The 24,089-nt window shown below is 28.2% G+C and overlaps 2 protein-coding genes and 1 long non-coding RNA gene across 3 annotated transcripts in view; 1 reads left to right on the top strand and 2 right to left on the bottom strand.

Moving 5' to 3' along the window:
• LOC111642446 overlaps positions 1–778 on the bottom strand; it is a 29,088-nt gene extending 28,310 nt beyond the window's left edge. Inside the window, exon 1 of the mRNA XM_023388798.1 lies at positions 560–778. Coding sequence (XP_023244566.1) covers positions 560–623 — 64 coding nt within the window. The 5' untranslated portion in view covers positions 624–778. The remainder of the gene's footprint in view (positions 1–559) is intronic.
• Positions 779–4,417: 3,639 nt separating this feature from the next.
• LOC111642440 (vesicle-associated membrane protein 7-like) overlaps positions 4,418–24,089 on the bottom strand; it is a 55,767-nt gene continuing 36,095 nt past the window's right edge. The window contains exons 3-6 of the mRNA XM_023388794.1: positions 23,699–23,795; positions 8,153–8,254; positions 5,467–5,622; positions 4,418–5,382 (exon numbers count right to left, since the gene is read on the bottom strand). Coding sequence (XP_023244562.1) covers positions 5,230–5,382; positions 5,467–5,622; positions 8,153–8,254; positions 23,699–23,795 — 508 coding nt within the window. The 3' untranslated portion in view covers positions 4,418–5,229. The remainder of the gene's footprint in view (positions 5,383–5,466; positions 5,623–8,152; positions 8,255–23,698; positions 23,796–24,089) is intronic.
• On the top strand, positions 13,849–17,113 carry LOC111642443. Its single transcript, XR_002759549.1, has 3 exons — positions 13,849–14,494; positions 14,707–14,784; positions 16,643–17,113. It is a non-coding gene; the product is annotated as an uncharacterized LOC111642443 (long non-coding RNA).

Raw genomic sequence — 24,089 nt, 5'->3', positions numbered from 1 at the left:
TCCTTAAAATTAATGTATTTTAATTATTCTTATGACTTTTTTGAAAGTCACTAAATTACTTTACAATTTACATAAAAATTTGCTTTGTTATTTTATTTATTTACTTTTAAAAATATGATTAAGGATCTTTTCATATTTTGCATCAATATTATATACTTCATTATACTTTATAAAATTAATTTTTATAAAGTTTGAAAAACTTAAAACTATCCGAACCAATTTCTTAAATATGAAAGCTGTATGAACCTAGACAGTAACTAACAAGAAAATCGAATTTTGTATGTGATATTTGGAAAAAAAAATTTGTAGAAATTTTCTGAAAACTTAGTTTAACGAAGAGAAGCCATCTTAACCTAAATCGAGACATAAATTTCCTTTTAGATCAATGACTCATTGATCCAGTCCGTTGTCTCGACAACCATACAGTCCCAATAGGTTTCTTAAAGGAAGAACATTGCCGAAAAAATCATATGACAGAGTAAAAAAAAAGGATGAGAGAGAAACGAACTTGTTAATCGACGAGATGATGTTAACAAGTAAAGAAAAAGGGTCAACTCACCTGTATGGAAAAGGCTGAAGAAAATCACAGTACCTCCGGCAATGTACAGTAATGTGGTTATCATCTTAGCGATTGTCCGACACGTTTAATTGTCAAGATTTGTAATTTTTTATCGTTTTGGTTTGGATAAATTTCTAGATTCCGTTGGGACACGGCGTGTTCACATAGCACCGACCTTCAGAGTGTATCTTCCTGAAATCCCAGCACTTTTACGCATGCTCTTTCTTCAATCGATGAAGCTGCTGTTACCTAGACGGGGATGTACATCACGTGAATGTATTTATCACAATTAATAAAGTGATGGATTCTTATCCCCTTTCTATGCTCCTATTTGATCCGATAGACCCAGTAAAACTCCCATTGCCGGTTTTTTCGCTATCGCTGTAAAGTTTGACACTCGGGGGAAAAAATTCTATTTATTGAACACTCTCCAAAATAGAATTTTTTTTCCTTTGTACTTTTTTTTTTTTTTAGAAGAAATTCGAGTTAAAAAATTTATTGTGTTCTCATATCGTGTGAATTCTTCATGCGAACTATTAATTCCCTACCGTTACGATACTCTATAAAGACTTATTGAAAAGATTATATAGGAAGTGAAAACGGGGAATGTTTTTGCCAACTTTTTCTCTTAGTAAGAAAGCAAAGAGAACGATGTAAGTAGTTCAACCATTAATCTAAACAGTCTTTGAAGACTAGAAGGAGCCTTCTTAAGTTGTTTAGTTTCTTGGGGATACTTTTATGTTATAGAAGTTATTACAAAGTTCTATCCCGTTTTATTCTTCGTAAGTAGCCCATATAATCTATTTCTTGAGGTCTTACTTTTATCATTATGTCAATTTATAATTCGAAATATACTGAAATAATTCACGAAAAGGATTTTGAATTAATTAATGATACTCTCATGGCGTATTAAGAGAAATTTAATCTTAATTTTTAACATACAAATTCAAGTTTAAATATTCTACTACTACTTATTTTAAATGTTATAATGCTAAGATAACTGCATTTTGAGTTAATCGATCTCATCACACATCAGAGTTTAGGCTCCAACAAAATTGATTTTTGATTAATATTTTAAAAATCTCATAATTCAAATTTTTTTTACGATCGCATTTTTGACTTCGGAAGAATTTAATCAGTTTTAATTTCATCATTTTTCAAGTATTTTTTTATGTTTCTATAACGAAATATTCCTCTTTTATTTTATTATAAATTCTATTTTCAGATCAAAATACATTGAAATTCATCACAATATTAAAAAGAAAGTAGTAGATAGTTTTTCTTTTCCAAATCTTAATTAATAAGTGTTAATACGAATTTTTATTTCATTTCATAATTAATAACAAATATAATGAAAATAAAAATATATTTACAGAAACTAAAAATAATTGTCGATAGTTTAATATTTGGTAATTCTGAATTAAATATTAAAAAAAAATTTTTTACATAAAAAATTTATAGATTTATATTAAGAATTTTTTTTTATCAAAATTAAATTCGTCTCTTTAATCAGATTTATCATAAAAATAAAATATTAATATTTCTTCTTGATTACACAACATTACACTGTTTATTTGAATAGTTCTATTGAAAAATTTAGTAATAAGTTTATTTTTTTGGGGGGACAATAAAAATTTCTAGTAACAAGAAAATTTTGTAATATTTGAATTTTAAACTGACGTCAGATAATAAATATTTTAAAAAATCTTATATTAAAAATATCAATCTCAATAAAAATTGATGTAGATAAAAGTATGCAGAAAATATAAAATTTATGATGGTGATGTGATGTATTTTCTTTTCAAGAAAACAAAATTTCAGCACAGTAAATTTATCATCTGTTTCTTTTGTTAAATAAAAAAAAAATTATTTACTGTCATTTTCTTTGAAAATATTCATAATTCAAATAATTTGAATCTAATTTTATATGCTTTCTTTTGAATTTAATCAATTAATATTATTAAATTATGGCATTGTAGTTAATAAATATAGTCAAAAATTAAAATAGAATCATATATGAATCAGGAGTATCTAAATTATATATTGTTGATAAAACTGACTTATATTTTGAAATTATTACGTTATTAATCAAAATTTTAAATACAATATTAAGATTTTATTAGCTATATACATTTAAACATAAAAAGTACTTATCAAATGGAAAATTATACTGCTTAGTATATCAAAATTTTTACTTTAATATACAGTACTTTTTCAATATTGTATGTAAATTATTACAGAAATAGTTATTAAAGCTAATCTTTTACATTAAAAGCTAATCATTTACATAATCTTTAATGTTACATTCTTGTTTATATTTACCATAAATCGTAAAATGTCTGTTCTTTAAACAGCTTGTGATTATATTGCATGTAGCTACATTGCTTTGTAATTTTGTACTGTCCAAATTTTGCCAAATATTTGTCACTAATTAGAATTGGCTAACACCAATAAGGATAAAAAAAAAGAGCTAAATTACTTAAAGCCACAAGAGATTGTTATCAGAATTTAAATTGGCTTGAAAGTTTCTTATTAAAATAACTTTTTTAAAACATATTACTGAGACATGGAAAACAGAATTGATAAAAACAGTTAAGAAATAGTTCATTTTTTAAATTTTTTTAATTACAATCCTTTAAATATTGTTACAATTTTTTTATAACAATCCCAAAAGGGTTTACAATTTAACAAAAATCTCATATGAATACAAAATACTATTGCAGTAATACATGTTTATGAAAATGGAAAAATTTCACTGTTTGGTATATAAAATGAGTAATTTTAACAAAATTTTTTTAAACATCTTGGCTTTTATATAATTAAAAATTATTTTTGACTGTTTGAAATACAGTATTATAAAATCAGTATTTAAAATTCATAAGTATTGTGGACAAAGCTACAATTGTAAAATGGACATGGATGTAGAAATCTTTGGTTTCATATCTTGATCTTTTAAACAGATCATTTATATAAATATATACATAATAATTACAGAATAATTTATATATATATTTTTTTTTATACAAAATTAAATATAATTTATGTAAATAAAATAATACACACAAAACCAATCATCACTTCGTATAGATAAGTATAAAATAAAAAAATTACTTAGGCTGCTTGCAAAATTAATTGCTGTCATTTCATTTATGGATAATACAGGAAAATACCTTATTGAACTTATTGATAGTGAGTGAAGTACAGTACATGGTATAAGCACCAAAACAAAATACCTCAACTTTTTATTTGGTTTTACTATTTGAAGTTTATGATGAAATGCCATTGATTTATAAAGTATTTACATAAGAATAACCATATTAATTTTTTTTATAATTAATGATTTATAAATCAATAGCATTTACAATTATTTTCAAATATAAAAAACATTATTTTTCAAATTTTGGTATTTACATTTATTCTGCCAAATTACTTTTGCTATGTAAAAGATGGAATGATTTAATATGGAATACAGCTTTAATCACAGTTTTAATAGTTTTAGTAATAGATTTTATTATTTTTGTATAAACAAATTAGAGACATAATTACATATTTTTAAAAAATAATTCTGTGTTATCATAGAAAAATAGTTAGTAATTTAAGTATAAAATGTAACACCTGTTACATTCGTTCATTAATGCATATGTAATTTGTATTTTACAGAGTACAGCTCTTCCCATTTTCCGTTTGCGTGATGAAGGAAATTGAAAAAGTGTAAGGAGGAAAAAGTACAAGAGACAAATGTTAAAAAAATCAATTAAAGACATCATTAAGATTATAATCAGGAAAACTGTTATCAAAATATATAAGATAAGATCTTTTGAAGTGTCTTCAGTTGTAGGATTTCTTCAACATAAAAANATAATTAATGATTTATAAATCAATAGCATTTACAATTATTTTCAAATATAAAAAACATTATTTTTCAAATTTTGGTATTTACATTTATTCTGCCAAATTACTTTTGCTATGTAAAAGATGGAATGATTTAATATGGAATACAGCTTTAATCACAGTTTTAGAAGATGGAATGTCTGCTGAGCAATTGGACATAACTGGCCGGATGTGATTTAGTGATTTAACTGGGACAGATGAGCTATTTAATGATTGTTTTGATTTATGAGGCACTTATTTTGGTATAAAATTATCTTGTTGGCACATTTTAATCATGGTTATTTCTTTTATAAGGAGGGTTGAACTGAATTAAGCAGCGGAATGTAAAACTGTATTCAATGTGTGCTTGAACAATATATATATATGTATTAGGAATGGAAAATTCAATAAAAAAAAAATAAGGAATGTTTTAGAAAACTAATAAACTCTTAAAAAACTAATCACACTTGGTCCCAAAACTTCAAATTTTATGAAAAATAATTGAAATAACATTAGCAATTAATATAAATTAAGAATGATAGTCAGTAAATTGTATTATAAAATTTTCAAGTAGAAATTTTACCTAAATATTCAAAATCCTGTGCCAGTTCTACTATATGATGTACAAGAAAATTGAAGAAAAATTTTTAGTTTATAATATATTACTTTTTCTTATAAGAACTGGAATTTGATATCTAATGTGCAAATATAATAATTCTAGATATATTTATGAAACCATTAAAGATGCAATTTTTTTCAAATGTTTAACACTAAGTAATTTTAAACCTAACTAAGATGATTTATAAGTTTTTCACAGGAATAACATTTGTAGCCATAAGGATAATCAACGTAAGTATTACAGAGAAAATTATACCATATATAACCCACATTTTGATGTTTTTGCAAAACATCTTTCTTCGGACTTGACGAGAAGTACTATGGAACTGCATTGACTAAAACACAAGAAAAAAATTAAACAATTATTTCACTTATACATATATAAAAATAAATATTTCAATAAATTACATCATACTCACTGAAACACCCAATTCTTCTGTTTTATTCAGAAGATCATCTATTTTATCTCCTCTTTCAATTATCTTCTCAATATTCTGTGTCATTATTCCCATTACTCCATCAACTTGAGATTGTAATTGCATCACCTGATCACCTTCTCCAGTACTAAAACGAATCTGAAATATTTAAAAATTTTATAATAAACTAATACGAAGTAATAATATAAATTAAAATGATACAGAAACAAAAATACATTTTCAGTCAAAAAAAAAAATATAAATCATTTTTAAAAATTTTCTGAGCAAATCAGCTTTAATTTTTACTGTTTGCTTATACAGTAGAGCATTGATTATCCGACTCAATTGGGGGGCTGGGGTTGGTCGAATAATTGAAAAGTCGGATAACTGAAAAGTATGAAAAAATCCATTATTAGTACAGTATATTATTATATCCCATGTAATTAGTATATTAGTATATCGCTATTAACCTACTTCGTGTTGAATTTTCCTCCATGTTAAGCCTATCAAATTTTTTAAAAAATAATAATTGTTGCTATTGTATCGTCAAAAATTAGAAAATTAAGCCTCGTTTAAATACTGGTTCCCTTTCATGGTCGATCCAGTGTTGCCAGCTAAAACACGTAAAAATAATATTAAAGTAGCCAAGACATAGCCAAATATTGTAGCGCCACATCACTAGCAGACATTTGAATTTGCTGACTAGAATGTGGTTGGTTAACCGAGGTGACGGTTAATTGGGGGTTGGATAATCAATGCTCTACTGTATTTTATTTTCTCAGTTTTTACACTGTTAATGGGTTTTAACCATGAGATTTCTAATGTTAATAATAACAATGTATTTTGCATTTCATTATTTGATTTGGATCCTGTGGGACCATCATAGCCTGGTCTAACTTAAAATTATAAAAGTTTAATCTTCCTTAGGCCTACTTGGGCTATGCTACTATATAAAAATTTTAAAGAATAATTTATAATCAAGGCCATGGAGAGCAATTTCAAGTACCAAAGCTAGGATCTCCAGAACCTCCCCTATTCTTTCATTTAATGTGATAGCTTTTATTTACAGCAATGTTCATTTTGAGCAGTATTTTCAAAATATTATAATTCAGATAAGAGTATCATTATAACATAATTTTTATTCTTTATTATAATCATAAAACCTACTTAGTCTGTAATTATTGCTTTCAATTACTAATAAAATAAAATGACCAGATATCATCATCTTCAATGGAACTGTCTCATATTTTGATACCATTCTGTTTCCACAAAATACCTAACATCCACATTGTATTATTTACAATTTTTATGAAACAGGATGACAGCTCACTGAAAAAATCCCCCTCAGACATGATACTCTCTCTCTCTCTCTCTTTAAAGTTGCAAAATTACTCTCACGCACAACAGTGTGTGGAAGGAAAAACATGGTAATGCTACAGACATCATCTGATGCACTGATGCTTGTGAAGACTAAATTTTTTTTTCTTTTTTGTTTTGTTTATTTACCATTCATTCAAAACATTCAGATAACTGTACTCACCAGCAGCATCATGACCAAATTTGTAAGTTACAAATTTCATTTCTACAGAAATTTACTGATATGTGCACTTGCACAGTCTGCACATTGATAAGTACAGTGGTACTGTACCTCGATATATGTCTGCTTTAGAATATGCCCAATTTGGAATACGTCCTGTTTGGATGAAACAAATTTTGCTTGGTATATGACTTTTGTTCGGTATATGACTTAATTCAATTATATGCATCATCTATGAACAAGTAGCACTATCGGTGTACTAGACCAGATAGACGTTCACAGTGCCACGGTTTATAACTTTGTTAAACTTCTTCTGATTTCAATTCGTAAGTAAAATTTTATTCTTTTTATTAATCATGAATTGCAAAAAGGCAAATGAAAAGCAACAGAAAACTAAAAAAAATGACTAGAGTCACAATGGAACTGAAAAAAGAGATTGCTGAGAAATATGAAGGTGGCATGCGTGTTCGAGATTTAACTGTTGCATACCGTATTCCGAGAACGACAATATCGACAATCATGAAAAATAAAGACATTATTAAATCTGCTAATGTTGCAAATGGTGTTAAGGAGAGTTTGATTTGATTTTGACTTAATGATTTAAATAATATAATACAATATACTGTAACAACTTTAAGAATCTATAATAAATTTAGTTTTTTTATTAATGTGCTCAAACAGTGTTTAAATTATTTTACAACCCCATTAATATACCAAATCAAGAGGGATTTTTTTTACATGAGAACAGATTAATCATTTTTACATTACTTCTTATGGGAAAGGTTGGTTTGGTATACGTCCTATTCAGTATAAGTCCAAACATCAGGAACTGATTAAGATCGTATACCGAGGTTCCACTGTATTAAATTGGCTTTATTAGTGTAAGTTATTAAACAAGTCTCCTTGTATTTGGTAAGTCTGAAAAAGCTTGAATTGTTGCAAAACAAACACAAGTATTATTTTATTAAAATATTTATAATAATATTAACTGAAGTGTAATTTTCTGTAAATGCATAAAAATTATCAGCTAATTATCACAAAATGAATTTAGTTTCACAATTTAATTTCTCAATAATTATAAAACATTAGATAAATAATAAATCTAAGTTAATACTTCCAAAAAAAAAAAAAAATAGAACATGTTTTAATCACCATTTGTTCTTCCATAAGCGGTGCAAAATCTCTATCCAGTTCATGTTCTGATGCAAATCTTGCACGAGTAATAAGACTACTATTTGAAAATCTTCTTTTAATCTAGAAAAATAACACTTTAAATATTATATGAAAACACAAAATTAAACTGATTTTATTAAAAATTACATATAATTGACATTGATCAAAAGTACTGTATATTTTGTATATAACTATATAAAATGTATAAGTACAAAATATATTGTAGTCAAATTAATAAAATACATTTTTCTATTCATATATTAGAAAAATAAATTTTAATGCAACAAATGTTTGACCATCATTGAATGCAATCTAGTAACATATTCAGAAAAGTAAATAGAAAAAAATTTAAAAAAAAAATAGAACATTATTTAACAACATAGGTCATTTTGGTAGAACAAATTTATAATTTAAATTATGGAACTTAATCATATATAAAATAATTACAAATTTGAACCATGTCTCACACATTAATGTATAAAGCAATAAACTGAATAATTGTATACAAATGCAACACAGAAAACATTATGTAATGTTTTCTGTGTTGGTATGGTATATGTCCTATTCAGTATAAGTCTTAAGTTTAATACAGAAGTTCATATGACAATTTTCCATCGTGAGGGATGGGTCTGGTTTGCTGGATGCCACTCCAACAAACCTGACCCATTCTCAAAGTGTCTGTTTTATGAATGTTGATTTTGAACATCCAACATAGTTTTTAAGTTGTATTCTTTGCATCTTCTGAACTACCTATTCTTCCAATTTGACCTTGTGGAAACATCATTTAACAACCAAGGATTGTCACTGAAAATTTTACCTTCTGCTTGGACCAAATTGCATATAACAGGATATGATTCCCTGCAAGATATGAATCACTACAACTGAGCTTAAAGTATCTGCTTATGAAAGGCCGTATGGAATGCCAGACAGTGTTAGACTGGTAACAAATTTTGACATAGGAATATATACCAAGTATAGGTTCATATATATACATATATAGAATGCTATTTTTGTTAATTAATAATAATATAAATAAACTGCAGATAAACAGCATGTGTCTGGTGACATCATCACAGGTTGTTAGATAGATTTTTATAAAAAGTAAAGCAGAAGTCCATAAAATGTAATCCAAATTATTTTTAAGTGGCCCAAAAAGTAGCAAGTTGCCTAAATGTCTCAATCTGCTATGTAGTCCAATCTTGCAATCCCAAAACTCAGCTCTTATGAAATAAGAAAAACAAGGATAGACCATGGATAAGGTAACACCTGAAAATGTGTTACTGTGAAAGCAAAGCCATGTCAACCAGATTAAGGTTGTACTTGGTCTCTTATAGTACGGAGATACTTCGATCTAGATGAACAAGTTAACATACACATATCACAGTTTGAACAGAATTTTCACTTCAAATTTTGAAGTAGCTGTATTTTGAACTAACTAAATTCCTTAACATGTAAATCTCTATCTCCCCAACAAGAACAAAAGTACAATTATGAACTAACAGGATTTTGAACTATTCCAGTTCAAACTAATAAGGATTTCTTGTATTTACTTATTACAGTTATGGCTAGAACTGAGTGGCAAAGAGCAGCTAAATTTTGCTTAATATAAAATTGCAGTGCAGTCAGACCATCCTGCAGAATGGATAATAGCAGTAACTACAGACATCAGAGAACTTCCAGATATATTCCAAAGAGTTTGGAAAAATATCATCAAGAGGTACATTTTATGTAATAAAGTTGCCAGCCACCTTTTCAAACATATGTCACATTTTGCAGAGCACTACAGCATAAATACATGATCAGTAGGTATTCAGTAATACACAAACCCATTTCCCTAACAGAGGTGCATTTTTGATACACCAGAGTGCCATAGGAATAGCATTAAGCAAAACTTCACAGCCCTCTACCACTCATATGACACATTCTGGTAATAAGATAACAAGCAAATAAGTTTGAACCACTGAACCTGTTCCCAATCTGGGAATCATCATCTCATTTACACCTTGTATATCACCAGCCAATTGCCTAAGTGATGGAAATCACTTAGGCATCAGCCTTCACTTTGAAAACCTGGAACTGAATGCTGGCAATGCCAAGCATTAGTCTCATACAGGCCCCATCATGGCAATCTATGGCCCAAGTTATGATCAATTATTTTTAAATTAGAAGTTACAAAACGCACATTGATCATAAGGATGACAATAGATATGTTTTGGCAAGATTTGCATTGTTATAAATTTGATCTTAAAAATGAAGTTAAAAAACTTGACTACTATTTATAAATTTTAATATTAATAATAAAAATAAAATACAAACAAATGGACATAACACATTTTTGGACATCCATACAAAAGATCTTTTTGGAAACTTGCTATGGGCCAACACCAGTCTACAAATAACAATTTAAATAATAATTAATACAGGTTGAATCTCCTTTATCTGACAACCTTGAGATCAGACCGTTGCTGGACTACAAGGAATGCTGGATTACAGAAATTGACCTTTAAGATTCATATAAAAAAATTCAACAACGAGTTGCTTAATTTTTCCAGCATGTGGCATATGGTACCATCTGTTATAATATTTTATTAAAAACTTTTATTATTATTAATTACTATAAAATGGTAAAAAGTTTAATTTTAAAAGTGGGGATGAGTTTAATAAAAAAATTGTAAATGCTAATAACAAGTAAAATCTTTACTAAGTCCAACCCTACTTGAGATATAACACACAACCTTCTATATCGCCCCATCCAGTTGATTTTTAACCACCAAATTTTTTAGCATCAATCTCCCTAATACACAAACTTTCTTTGCAAAATTTCAGAAATTTTCAACAAAAGGCATAGGAATTATTAAGTTTAAAAGTGGGTGCCCTCCCATACATACATTCTAACATCCATATGCACAAAAAAAAACACCTAAATATTTTACATTTCTTGACATTTCAAGGTCCTGATTTCAAAAATGTAAAAATCTTGGAAGGTCATTTTTGACCAATTGCCATATTTTCTCTGTTATATATAACTGATGGGAAAGAAAAACCACCTATGTAACCATATGCTCCAAACACACATTACAGTATTAAAGGTAGAGCCAAGCTTCAGGAAATAATAAAACCATTAATACCTCCAAAGGTTTTTATTGTTTCATGTAATATTAAGACTAAAACTAAACTACTTGTAGTTGCTGTAACTCAGATTACATCAGAAGTCAGCAGAGTCTTCATAATCAGTACTGCCTTTAAGTTATGCGGGTTATTAGGTTCTCTACACTCATCAGTTATGTGTATATAAGCAACAGACAAGTTGCAGAAAAATGAATTTTCTACATTGAAATGAGTAAGTTATTAATGACTTTATTCAAACACTGTTGCAATGTAGTTGATTCTTGGCTTTTCTTTAATTAATCTTCTTTGAATTAAATAAGTAGACATAACAGATCTACAAATTAGTAGCAGCAGACCCAAAACATGCCAGATTAAAGAGGTTCAACCTATATATTGCTTAATATATATGTAGAATTATCAACTGAATTATTGAAACTATTGAAAATAATTATATTCAATATGGAGTTCACATCTCATGTTCACTTAGAAAAAATATGTTAAGCAAAAATCTTAATGTTTTTCTCAGATTGTAAGTATCATTGCTAAGTACAATTACTGAAATAGCTAAATCATTTGCTATTAAACTGTTGGTGAAGCAGTGAATGCAGTGAGTATATTCATATTAAAAATTAAACAGTTTACATAAAAGTTTATTTTTGCAATTAAAAAATTATTAAACACTTATCAATTCATTATCATCATCAATTGATAGATTAAATTATTAAAAAAATAATATAAAAACAAGAAAATGAATTCTATGCAACAGAAAAAAATCATTTCTGATGTGAAATACAATCTACTATTTTATTTTACTTCATACAAACTAGAATATGATCATCATTCTAAAATCAAGAAATGAATAATTCTTTTATATAACTTTTTCTTAATGTTAGTATTTCACTTATGATTAGGCTTACCAGACATCTTGCTTTAACTGGGACTGTCCCAGTTTGATGATGAGGTCCATGCATCCCAGCCAGTTTGTCATTTTATCCTGGTTATTTGGTAAAATTTTAAAAGTGCCGAATATACAAGAAGTAAAAATAGTGCAGCCTCAGGTAAAATGACAATTTGGCAACTAAAATAATCCCCTCTGTTACACTCCCTGTTGCCAATCTAAATATTTTGTATCTACAGTAGTGGCAAAAGTAGAGTTACCCTTGACATATTTTTAAAAAATGCAACCTCTATTTTGTTTACCACTACTACATAATTAATATTGTGATAGTTGAAAAGAGCACAAAATATGAGTCAAAATATTCAATTTAATCAGATTTTATTTTAAATTTGTATTACAAAAGAAAAAATGAAGTTTTTATATTTTACACTGTGACAAAAGAGCTACCACCAAAGGAAGTATGCAGATTTGTCCAGTATTTTTAGGAAAAAATATTAGTACTTTGTGGCATAACCAGAGCTTCTGATCACTGCATCACATCTACATTCCATTGAATCAACTAAGTTGTCAAGCACTGATTGGGAAATCTCATGCCATGGCAGACCACAATTCATCTGGATTCGAATATGTACACTGGCATATACAACACCCAACTTCATCCCAAAGATTCTCTCTATGGGGTTTAGGTCTGGCAATTGGGCTGGCCATGACGTAAGATTCATAAGATTCACCTTTTTCTGTTGAAACCATTGCTTTATTAAATTTGCTTTGTGTTTTGGGTCATTGACCTGTTGGAAGATCTATCCTCTTGGCATTGAACGACGTGCATTAGGAAGCATTTGATTCTGCAATATATCCTGATAAACAGTTTGATCCATTATTCCATTAATTCTATGAATTGGACCAGTTCCATTTGCAGAGAAACATCCCCATACCATTAGGCAGCGACTGTCATGCTTTATCGTAGGAACTGTGTATTTTGGGTCACATCTCATGTTCACTGGTTGTCTGACAAATCATATACCATCACTAGAGATGACATTGAATTTAGATTCATCAATTCATAACACCTTGGACCATTTTTGTTTGGTACAAGTGGTGTGTTCATGTGCAAACTCTAATCTCAACTTTGTTTTTTGCAGAGATGAGTTGTTTCTTTGCTGGTTGTCTCCCATGTAATCCAAAACTAGTCAAACATCTTCATACAGTCCTTAAGCTTATATCTGGGTTACCCACTTCACATTTAATATGTGAAGCAGTCAAACAAGGGTTTGGCTGCACTTGTATGCCTGATCAAATGATCCAACTCTGGTGTTGTTTATCGTGGTCTTTTCGGCAAAAACAATGGTCCCATATATTTGAAAATACTTCACCACTTTCACAATAACAGTTTTATGCACATTAAAGATGTCACCAATTTTAGTAAAGGCCTTTTTTTCCTTCAAATGCATATCTACCATTCTTTGTTTGATATCATTCGATAATTGTATTCCTCGAGACAACTTACTTGATTCAATGGAACGTAGATGTGATGCAGTGATCAGAATCTCTGGTTACGCTACAAAGTACTAATATTTTGTCCTAAAATACTAGACAAATCTGCATATTTCTTTTGGTAGCTCTACTTTTGTCACAGTATAAAAAATAAAAACTTCATTTTTTCTTTTGTAAATCAAATTTAAAATAATATCTGTTTGATTCAATTGAGTATTTTGATTCATTTTTTGTGCTCTTTTCAACTATCACAATGTTAATTATGTAGTAGGTGGTAAACAAAATAGAGGTTGCATTTTTTAAAAATATGTCAAGGGTAGATCTATTTTTCACCACTACTGTAGATCTAAATACTTTCAATGTTGTCTAGATGTTTTCCCCCAAAATTTATAGAATGTAGCCTAATGAATTTAGATGTTTTATTTTTTCATCCAGATATTTTTCCATAGAATTTACAATAGTATGTAGCCTATGAGATTCAAATATCTTCATTTCATTTTTTTGATATTTTATTTCAATTAGAGTTGGCAATACTGAAACATACACTGGCCATGTCATTGTTGTGAATGTCCTATCTTATTTGAGTTCAAAATTCAAAGTTCTAGTCAGCATTTGTGATTATTTTGTACTTTACGTTAAATTAATCTAATCTCCAAAATGCCAAAAAGAAACTGTTTTTACTGATAAATTAAAAAAGGATTATCCATTTTTTGAACAAGTTTGTGATCATCTTGACAAAGGAAATGTACTTTTCAGAATTTTCAGTAACTCATGGTGGATGCTGGGACATTAAAAATCACTTGATATATGTGAAACACAAGGTAAGCCTAGTAGCAGTGGAAGGAACTTCCCCAAATTATTGTCATATTTTAATAATACCGATTTAAGTGACAAAGAATTTTTAAAGAAAGTTCATACTAGTGATAAATATTAATAAGTTCTTAATAATAAGGTATGTTCGTTGAGTTATTAAAAATTGCTTTTAACTCGTCATTTTTTAAATAACTTCTTTATTTAGCCTTTTTAATCATAGGTACTTATCCCATTAGGCTTTATTTTCTGTTGTGACTATTTTCTCAAAATTGTCCCGGTTTGAGAAAAAAATATCATGGTAAGCCTACTTATGATTGTATTAAATTTTGAGTTACAAGATAGTAACTAATTTGAATAAGTATCTTATTTATTGGTAATATAGTATACTACTTAATTTCATATTATTAATAATAAAACACACCTTTAAAAATCCAGCTAATAAAAATTAATAATGTAAAAACGTTTTCGATCGTATCTTAATGATCTTCTTCAGTTACCATAACATAGAATAAAATCGAACACAAAAAAGAACGTAAATACAAAATTAAAATATAAATAACGGAAAAGTAGCTATGTTGATAAAATATATAGGAAAAATATAAATTAATCCGAAAAAATGTCCCTTAACAAAAATAAAAATAAATAAAGTCATTAATTCTTGTAAAAGGATCGCCATGCGGTAGGTAAAGAGTCTGCATCTCTATGGTTGATGCAACCAGTTTTCTTGTGTGCATTAAAGATCTCTAATTTCTCCAGATATTTCATTGTATGTAAATTTGTCGTAGGTTTAATTATTTCCGCCCNAAACTAGTTTCAACTAGACAAAACGGGTTTTAACAAAGACATTCAGTATAAACTAGTTTCAACTAGACAAAACGGGTTTTAACAAAGACATTCAGTATAAACTAGTTTCAACTAGACAAAACGGGTTTTAACAAAGACATTCAGTATAAACTAGTTTCAACTAGACAAAACGGGTTTTAACAAAGACATTCAGTATAAACTAGTTTCAACTAGACAAAACGGGTTTTAACAAAGACATTCAGTATAAACTAGTTTCAACTAGACAAAACGGGTTTTAACAAAGACATTCAGTATAAACTAGTTTCAACTAGACAAAACGGGTTTTAACAAAGACATTCAGTATAAACTAGTTTCAACTAGACAAAACGGGTTTTAACAAAGACATTCAGTATAAACTAGTTTCAACTAGACAAAACGGGTTTTAACAAAGACATTCAGTATAAACTAGTTTCAACTAGACAAAACGGGTTTTAACAAAGACATTCAGTATAAACTAGTTTCAACTAGACAAAACGGGTTTTAACAAAGACATTCAGTATAAACTAGTTTCAACTAGACAAAACGGGTTTTAACAAAGACATTCAGTATAAACTAGTTTCAACTAGACAAAACGGGTTTTAACAAAGACATTCAGTATAAACTAGTTTCAACTAGACAAAACGGGTTTTAACAAAGACATTCAGTATAAACTAGTTTCAACTAGACAAAACGGGTTTTAACAAAGACATTCAGTATAAACTAGTTTCAACTAGACAAAACGGGTTTTAACAAAGACATTCAGTATAAACTAGTTTCAACTAGACAAAACGGGTTTTAACAAAGACATTCAGTATAAACTAGTTTCAACTAGACAAAACGGGTTTTAACAAAGACATTCAGTATAAACTAGTTTCAACTAGACAAAACGGGTTTTAACAAAGACATTCAGTATAAACTAGTTTCAACTAGACAAAACGGGTTTTAACAAAGACATTCAGTATAAACTAGTTTCAACTAGACAAAACGGGTTTTAACAAAGACATTCAGTATAAACTAGTTTCAACTAGACAAAACGGGTTTTAACAAAGACATTCAGTATAAACTAGTTTCAACTAGTTAAAACGCGTTCTAACTAAAAACGGGTTTTGACTGTAACATATATATAATGTATTGATAATTGTTCTTTAATTATTATTTTTAATAGTTATTAAAATAAAAATTTGTTTAAAAAATTCTTTTAATATAAGAAAGAAATTAATACAGAAAAATAAAAAAAATATATAAATTATTAGTAAAAATTTATATTTGTTATTATTAGTAAGTTAAAAATTAAAGTATTTTAAATTAACTTATAATCTTCTTTTTATATTTAGGTGCAAAACTAATAACGCAATGTAGATAAAATCTTTACTGCATTATTACAAGAACTAGTACATAAGAATATTTCCACTAAGCAGTTTTCAATTCAAAACTTTTACCAGATTGAGATTTTTTTTTCTAGTTTTTATGCTTTTTTTCTTCTATAATTTTCATTTCATAAAAAATTGTTTATACTTAAGTTAATTAAACTAATATTTGAAGAACCCATTGGCCTTTCAATTGCATATGGATTATAACTACTCCAATCAGCAAAGCCATTGTATACTAGTATATAAAATTAATTTTGAATTTGATAGTATAAATTTAAATTGCTCTCATCACTTTTTTAAAAAAATATATGGGTAACATTTAACTTAAGTTACTCTGTACAATATGTACTAATAGAAGACAATACAAAATTTTGTACATTAATGATTTGTAATTACTAAAAATAAAATAAATAACATATAAATTTATAACATATAAACAAAACACATAATAAAACAATAAATTTTAATTCATAATTGGTAACCATCTCCTAGTTTCAGAATGAAACTAGGAGATGGTTACCAATTATGAATTAAAATTTAATGTTAAATGAAAATAGGAAAATACACAAAAATACTTGAATTATATTGTAACAGAGTAGATTTTACATATCTTAGAAAATAGGAGGAGGATACAAATTGTGAATTAAAATTGGAAAATACAAAAACACTTGAATTATAACCAACCAAAGAAAGGTATATGGCCTGAAATGTATACATATTGGTATAATAAAATCTAAAGCAAGTTACATATAGCTGTTCAGATTTATTACAATATTGGACAAAGAGCAAATAATTATAAGATTTTGAATGTATTTTAAAATTTAAAATTTGCAAGGACACCTAAAATATTAAATTATCAATAATAGATGAAATATAGAAATATGGTAAAATGTGATGACAACATCTGGGCCCTTGAAGCACTGGAAATTTACAAAGCTGGAAAAAGGAAAAAGTATTAACTTCAAGGATGAAAGACATTTATTCTTTGCTTAACAATCATAATTCAAGAGACTTTAATCCAATGTCAATAAATTAAAATTTCATACTGCAAAACAAAGTTAAAAATTGCTTGATTAATACTAATATTTATTTTATGTAATTTAACCATCTTTTATATACTATATTTAAAAATTACTTACAAAAGCTTCAATCCAGAATTGGATGATTTTCAAATACACAGCTATACATTCAGCTCTTACTATGCCTCAAATGTTTGCCTTTGAGAAGATCCACAAACATGATTCACAGCTATGTCCTGTTATTGATAAAGCATCATCTCTCACAATATGTCAAAAGGATTATTAATCACTTTATTACAGTACGCTTCCAGCAATCTCTGTACAGTAATACCTCGAACTTATGCGATAGGTGGGACCGAGTGATAACCGCGTAAATCGGGGTATCATTTCTCAATGTGTGTAAAATCCAAGTCAGATGTATGTAAGCTAATAAATGTTCTCGTTAATCTTATCTCGTCTTTTGATTCATTCATTGTTACAAGAAATCACCACATAGAGTCTCTCGAGTCTCCCTAGATATAACAAACACGGAAATAAATAACACAAAATAAATTGTAGATATGTGTCGATTCCGTGCGACACGTCCGAACATGTAAGTTGAACAATAGTGTGGAGGGAATGAGTAATCAAGAGTTGCCTGGTGCTCAAACAAAAGATGAATCAACGATATTTGAAAATTGTGTAACTCCGGGTTTGTGTAAGTCCAGGTAGCGCAAGTCAAGGTATCACTGTATGTTGTTAAAGAACAGGGCACTTTATTAAGAAAATTATTTGAACTTAAGCTGCTAATGAAGGTGTACTTCACCATTTATGACTTTCAGTCACTTTTTTCAGTGACTTCCATTAGACATTCCATTTTCTGCTTTTCATGGTAAACATATGCATAACTATCATTTGTCTATCTTGCAGTTGACTCACTTCATCTGCCACTCCTCCTCCTGCTATGTGAGTTCCATGTATCTTCAATCTAGATGCTTATCCACAGGTAGTCCAACTTCACGGATCCTTTGTGAACTTGTGGTTCAATTATTGGAGTAGAATTTGCTTCTGACCTTTGAAGATTGCATCATTCTTTATTCCAGATACATGGATGATATTCTGATTGTATGGAATTGTAACCCTCCCATCTAAAGTTTCTTAATACAATCAACAACAACCCTTACAGATTAATGTTGTGCCTGGGACAGCAAAGTGACCATTGAGTACACTTCCTTGTCCTCATCATTTTCAACAATGGTGTTAATGTTTATCAAAAAGTCTCTCACAATCCACTTTATAATTCATCACTAAACACTTTCGGCTGCTGAGAAACACTCATTTGTTTTTTAAACTAATGTTCTCAGCCTATATATAGGTCATCCTCAGGTGACTGATTTTTGGAACATCAGTTACAAACTGTTCCAAAATAGAATACATTATGTACAGAACATTAAAACATTAAATATTTGAATATAAAAAACACAAAAATAAAATTCTAATATAAAAGTAACATGAAAATTCAGAAATAACCTTAAATTTAAACAAAATTAAAATACAGTCCAACTTGTTTAATTCAAATTTTGGATAATTTGAATTTTTCAAATTCCCTGAGTATCCTATTACATGTAATGTTAAAATTACCTGTTTAATTCAAACTGTTTTCTAATTTTTGGATAATTTGAAGCGAGAGTAGTCTTATATTAATTACTAAAGTTTTACTATTGTAGAATATCTATTTTTTTGGAATTCTTGTCTGCTCTACAGTTGTCCTAATTTGTGGTTTACTGAAGGCTACATAATGGATAAAAAGCAACAGGAGACCTACTTAACAACAGTAGGTTGTTAAGTAGGTAATGTGTTTGAAATTTCTAGAATGTTTGAAATTCCCACTGTGTCACATCACATGCTAGGTTTCAAGTGCTGATAATTATCTATAATCATTTAGTGTAGACCTACTGTTCTGTTCCTTTACTGTACAGTAGTTTGAAATAGCAGTGTACTTTAGTTTAGTTGCATTTTTTTACTGTATTCTGTCATGCCAAAGTGTAGATAATACCATAAATAATACCATAATTCTGTAACTTTGAAAAGTTGAGGTAATTAACAAAGTAGAAAAAGGAATAAGAAAGAAAGTGTAATATCACCATATCACCACTAATCTACCCTTTGTTGTCAGGTGTTTTTAGTGATTTTTAGGATGGTTACAAAATCATGACATAACAGAGTAGACATCAAAATTAGCATGATATTCTTGCAATTCACACCTTTTAAACATTTCTCTCATACATCATCATTTTCATTTTAACATCTTTAATATTTGTAACAAATATGCAACAATGGTTAAAAACAATATGGGAAGTGTTTTGTTTTTACTGATAATTTTTTTCCTCTTGTTTATAAATGATTAGTTGCACAAAATTTGCAATCACTTCTTACTTTTTGCTGTCTAGGCAAGTTTTGCTTTCATTTTATGTTCAGTGTTAAGTTTAATAGGAAAATGTGATAACAAAGTAATTACACTATATCTATGTTACTTAATAATTATTGATAAAATTAGTTAATTCAAATTTTGGATATTTCGAATGATTTTGCACTCCCCTTGAACTTCAAATTAACTAAGTTCAACTGTAAAATAAAATATAAAAATAGAACTAGAATTGTAAATTTTAAATACAAAAATATTGGGTTGTTTGGAAAGTAATTTCGTTTTTTTCCATGGAAATCAACCATTTTGGTCAAATACCTGTTGTCATCGTTTCTGGTAGTAGCATGATTTCACATTCATAAAAGTTTTGATCGTTGCTTACAAAAAACTGATCCAAGTGATTTTTGACATTGTCATTTCAAGTAAATGTTTTACAGTTAAAAAAAATTTGTATAGACCAGAACAAATAATCTGAGTGTGCTCAATCTGATGAATATGGTTGGTGTGATAGCACATCCCATCTAAGTTATAACAGTTTCTGATGAGTTACCAAACTTGTGTGAAATTTGACATCATCATGGTAAAACACTACACCTGTTTTGTTGATCAATTCTGGCCGCCTTTTCTGTTTGATGATATTACTCGATTTGTTTACTCGATGGCAGTACACTTTCAAATCAATTGTTAAATTGTCTGGTAAAAGCTCAAAAAAAAAAATTCCTTAAAATCCAACCAAAGAGAGCATCTCTCTTTAAGAACATGTGGAACCCATAAATAAAGCTTTGAAACGAAACCAATTTGTTTCAAGTAATCATAAACGATTCAATTTGACAAATTTAATCTCTTAGTAATTTCACGTGTTGTTATTCGGCAGTTTGCTTCAATCAGTATCTTTATTTTGTTTTCATTGGCTTCAACTGGCCATCTAGAACGTGGTGCATCTTCAATATTGAAATTGCTAGAACGAAATTTTGTAAACCAGTTTTGGTACTGTTGTTCTGTCAATACATCTTCTCCATACCTGTCACACAATTTTTTTCTCACTTGAACAGCACTCTTACGGTAATGAAAGAGCAAAATATGCCGAAAATGCTGCTTTTGATCTTCCATATTTGATGGGACACAAAAAATAAACAATTGCACAGAATCAAACAAAATTTTTTACAAATAAGCCTTAAAATGCTAGCTGTCAAAATATATAATGATATAGTTTAGAATGAAAATAGCGGGAAAAATATGACTAATCCGTCTAGTGGTAAAAGAAATTAAATTACTTTCCGAACAACTCAATATATTTTAGGAGAAAGTTGTATTGAGGAATGACAAAGATATGTTAAAGAAAGAGGATAAAGCAGGTGTGTAGATACCTTATGAAAATATGCAATTAGGAATAAAGAAGAATTATATTGGAGTCATCAAAAGAAACTTGAGAGTTAGACTTAAAGATCATCAGTATAATGTAAAGAAGGCTTTTACAATACAGTATTATCCCACATGTCACAAATGGAAGGCTCTACGATGAAATGGAATGAGATAGAGATAATTAAGACTTTACAAATCCCCAACATTAACAAAGAATGCTGAAAAAATTTGAAATATATAAGAGTAGGTTGGAGGATAATTTTGTATTAATGCAAGAGATGCAGACAGTTTATCATCAGTACGGAAGTTTATTGTAAAAAATAAACTTTATAGAAACTTCTAGTTACATTTTCTAATATATATTTTTGTATTTAAAATTTACAATTCTAGTTCTATTTTTATATTTTATTTCAATTTTATTAGAATTTAAGGGTATTTTTGAATTTTATTTTTGTGTTCTTTTTATTTAAATATTTAATGTTTTAATATTCTAGACAATGTATTGTATTTTGGTATAGTTTGTAACTGATGTTCCAAACATCAGTCTTCTGAGAAGTCTATATCAGTGGTTCTCAAACATTTTTGATTCTCGATGCCCTTGCTAAATTCAGCTTTTTCCAAGGCACCCTATGTAAAATTCTAACAAGTACAATTTGCAAAATAGAGAAATAGCCAATATATTTTTTTTAAATTAAAGAGTTAGGACGTAAAGTAAAAAATAAATAAAACACATATTTAAGGTAACAAAAAAATGTAATTGAACAAATTAAATTAATTATAATTAGTAGGATAGATGAGCCTGTTAACCACTGCAAATTGTCTCAAACCTTGGAATCAAACTGGACACAGCCACCCTCATTTCCTTCTCCACATTGATTTTCATGCAATACTTAGTTTTTATCACAGCGACAAACTCAGCTTTGCACAAATAAGAAGTCACAAATGAAATTAAGATTCTCTGAGCTGTACCATTCAGAAGGAATATTCATCTTTTACTGATATCCAAAGTTCAATTAATTCCATGCTGCTAAATTTTGTTTTCAATGTATTGTCACAAGAGAATTCAATAAAATTCTCTTCTTCTGCAGCATTAAATTCAGATGGAGCNACAAAAATAAAAATAAATAAAGTCATTAATTCTTGTAAAAGGATCGCCATGCGGTAGGTAAAGAGTCCGCATCTCTATGGTTGATGCAACCAGTTTTCTTGTGTGCATTAAAGATCTCTAATTTCTCCAGATATTTCATTGTATGTAAATTTGTCGTAGGTTTAATTATTTCCGCTCGATCCCAATGGACTTGAATGTCTGTTGTGTTGCATAAGACAATAGCACGGTGTTGTCAAGTTTCTTATTAATTATATATTTATGCTCTTTGATACATTGCTGCAAGTTGTGCACTTGACAACACCATGCTATCGTCTTATGCAACACAATACGACATTCAAGTCCATTGGGATCAAGCAGAAATAATTAAACCTACGACAAATTTACATACAATGAAATATCTGGAGAAATTAGAGATCTTTAAGGCACACAAGAAAACTGGTTGCATCAACCATAGAGATGCGGACTCTTTACCTACCGCATGGCGATCCTTTTACAAGAATTAATGACTTTATTTATTTTTATTTTTGTTAAGGGACATTTTTTTGGATTAATTTATATTTTTCGTTTATTTTATCAACATAGCTACTTTTCTGTTATTTATATTTTAATTTTGTATTTACGTTCTTTTTTGTGTTCGATTTTATTCTATGTTATGGTAACTGAAGAAGATCATTAAGATACGATCGAAAATGTTTTTACATTATTAATTTTTATTAGCTGGATTTTTAAAGGCGTGTTTTATTATTAGTATATTTATCCCGTTCATTCGTTATATAAGTATTCATATTATTTTTTATTTGCAAGCAATTATCAAGTAATCATTTATAATATAGACAAATTATGATCAACAATTCATGATAAAAGAATGACAAACAAAATCAGATTGAACAAAACATACAGAAACCAAACAATAACAAAATCAACACAAAAAACGAAAATTTGTACTTGCTGCAAATTTATTTTTTTGAAAACTAGAGGTAACAAGTTTTAAATATTAATAAATATGGAAAAATATCTAACTTAAATATTCTCTTTTTGATATATAAGTTAGATATTAATCAATTTATATTTGGAAATGATAAAATCATATTTTTATTATGATTATTATTTTCTATTCTGTAACTTACTTCTATCAAATAAGCATAAGGTAGACGTCTGCCAAATTCAACATTTGTTGCACAGATATAAACAAGTCCATCTTCAACAAGGACATGATACATATAACTAGAAAAATAAGGTTATAAATTATACATATATTTACATGTAAATTGTATAATTAGTAAATTACAGGTTTAACCACATAAAATGAATATTTGCAAGAAATATATATATATATGTTACAGTCAAAACCCGTTTTTAGTTAGAACGCGTTTTAACTAGTTGAAACTAGTTTATACTGAATGTCTTTGTTAAAACCCGTTTTGTCTAGTTGAAACTAGTTTATACTGAATGTCTTTGTTAAAACCCGTTTTGTCTAGTTGAAACTAGTTTATACTGAATGTCTTTGTTAAAACCCGT

Source organism: Centruroides sculpturatus, unplaced genomic scaffold (assembly GCF_000671375.1).
Source record: "Centruroides sculpturatus isolate CEXI.00-Female unplaced genomic scaffold, Cexi_2.0 scaffold1539, whole genome shotgun sequence".
Classification (NCBI taxonomy): domain Eukaryota; kingdom Metazoa; phylum Arthropoda; class Arachnida; order Scorpiones; family Buthidae; genus Centruroides; species Centruroides sculpturatus.
Note: the sequence above shows the minus strand (reverse complement) of the source record. Positions and strands in the feature narration are given on the sequence as shown.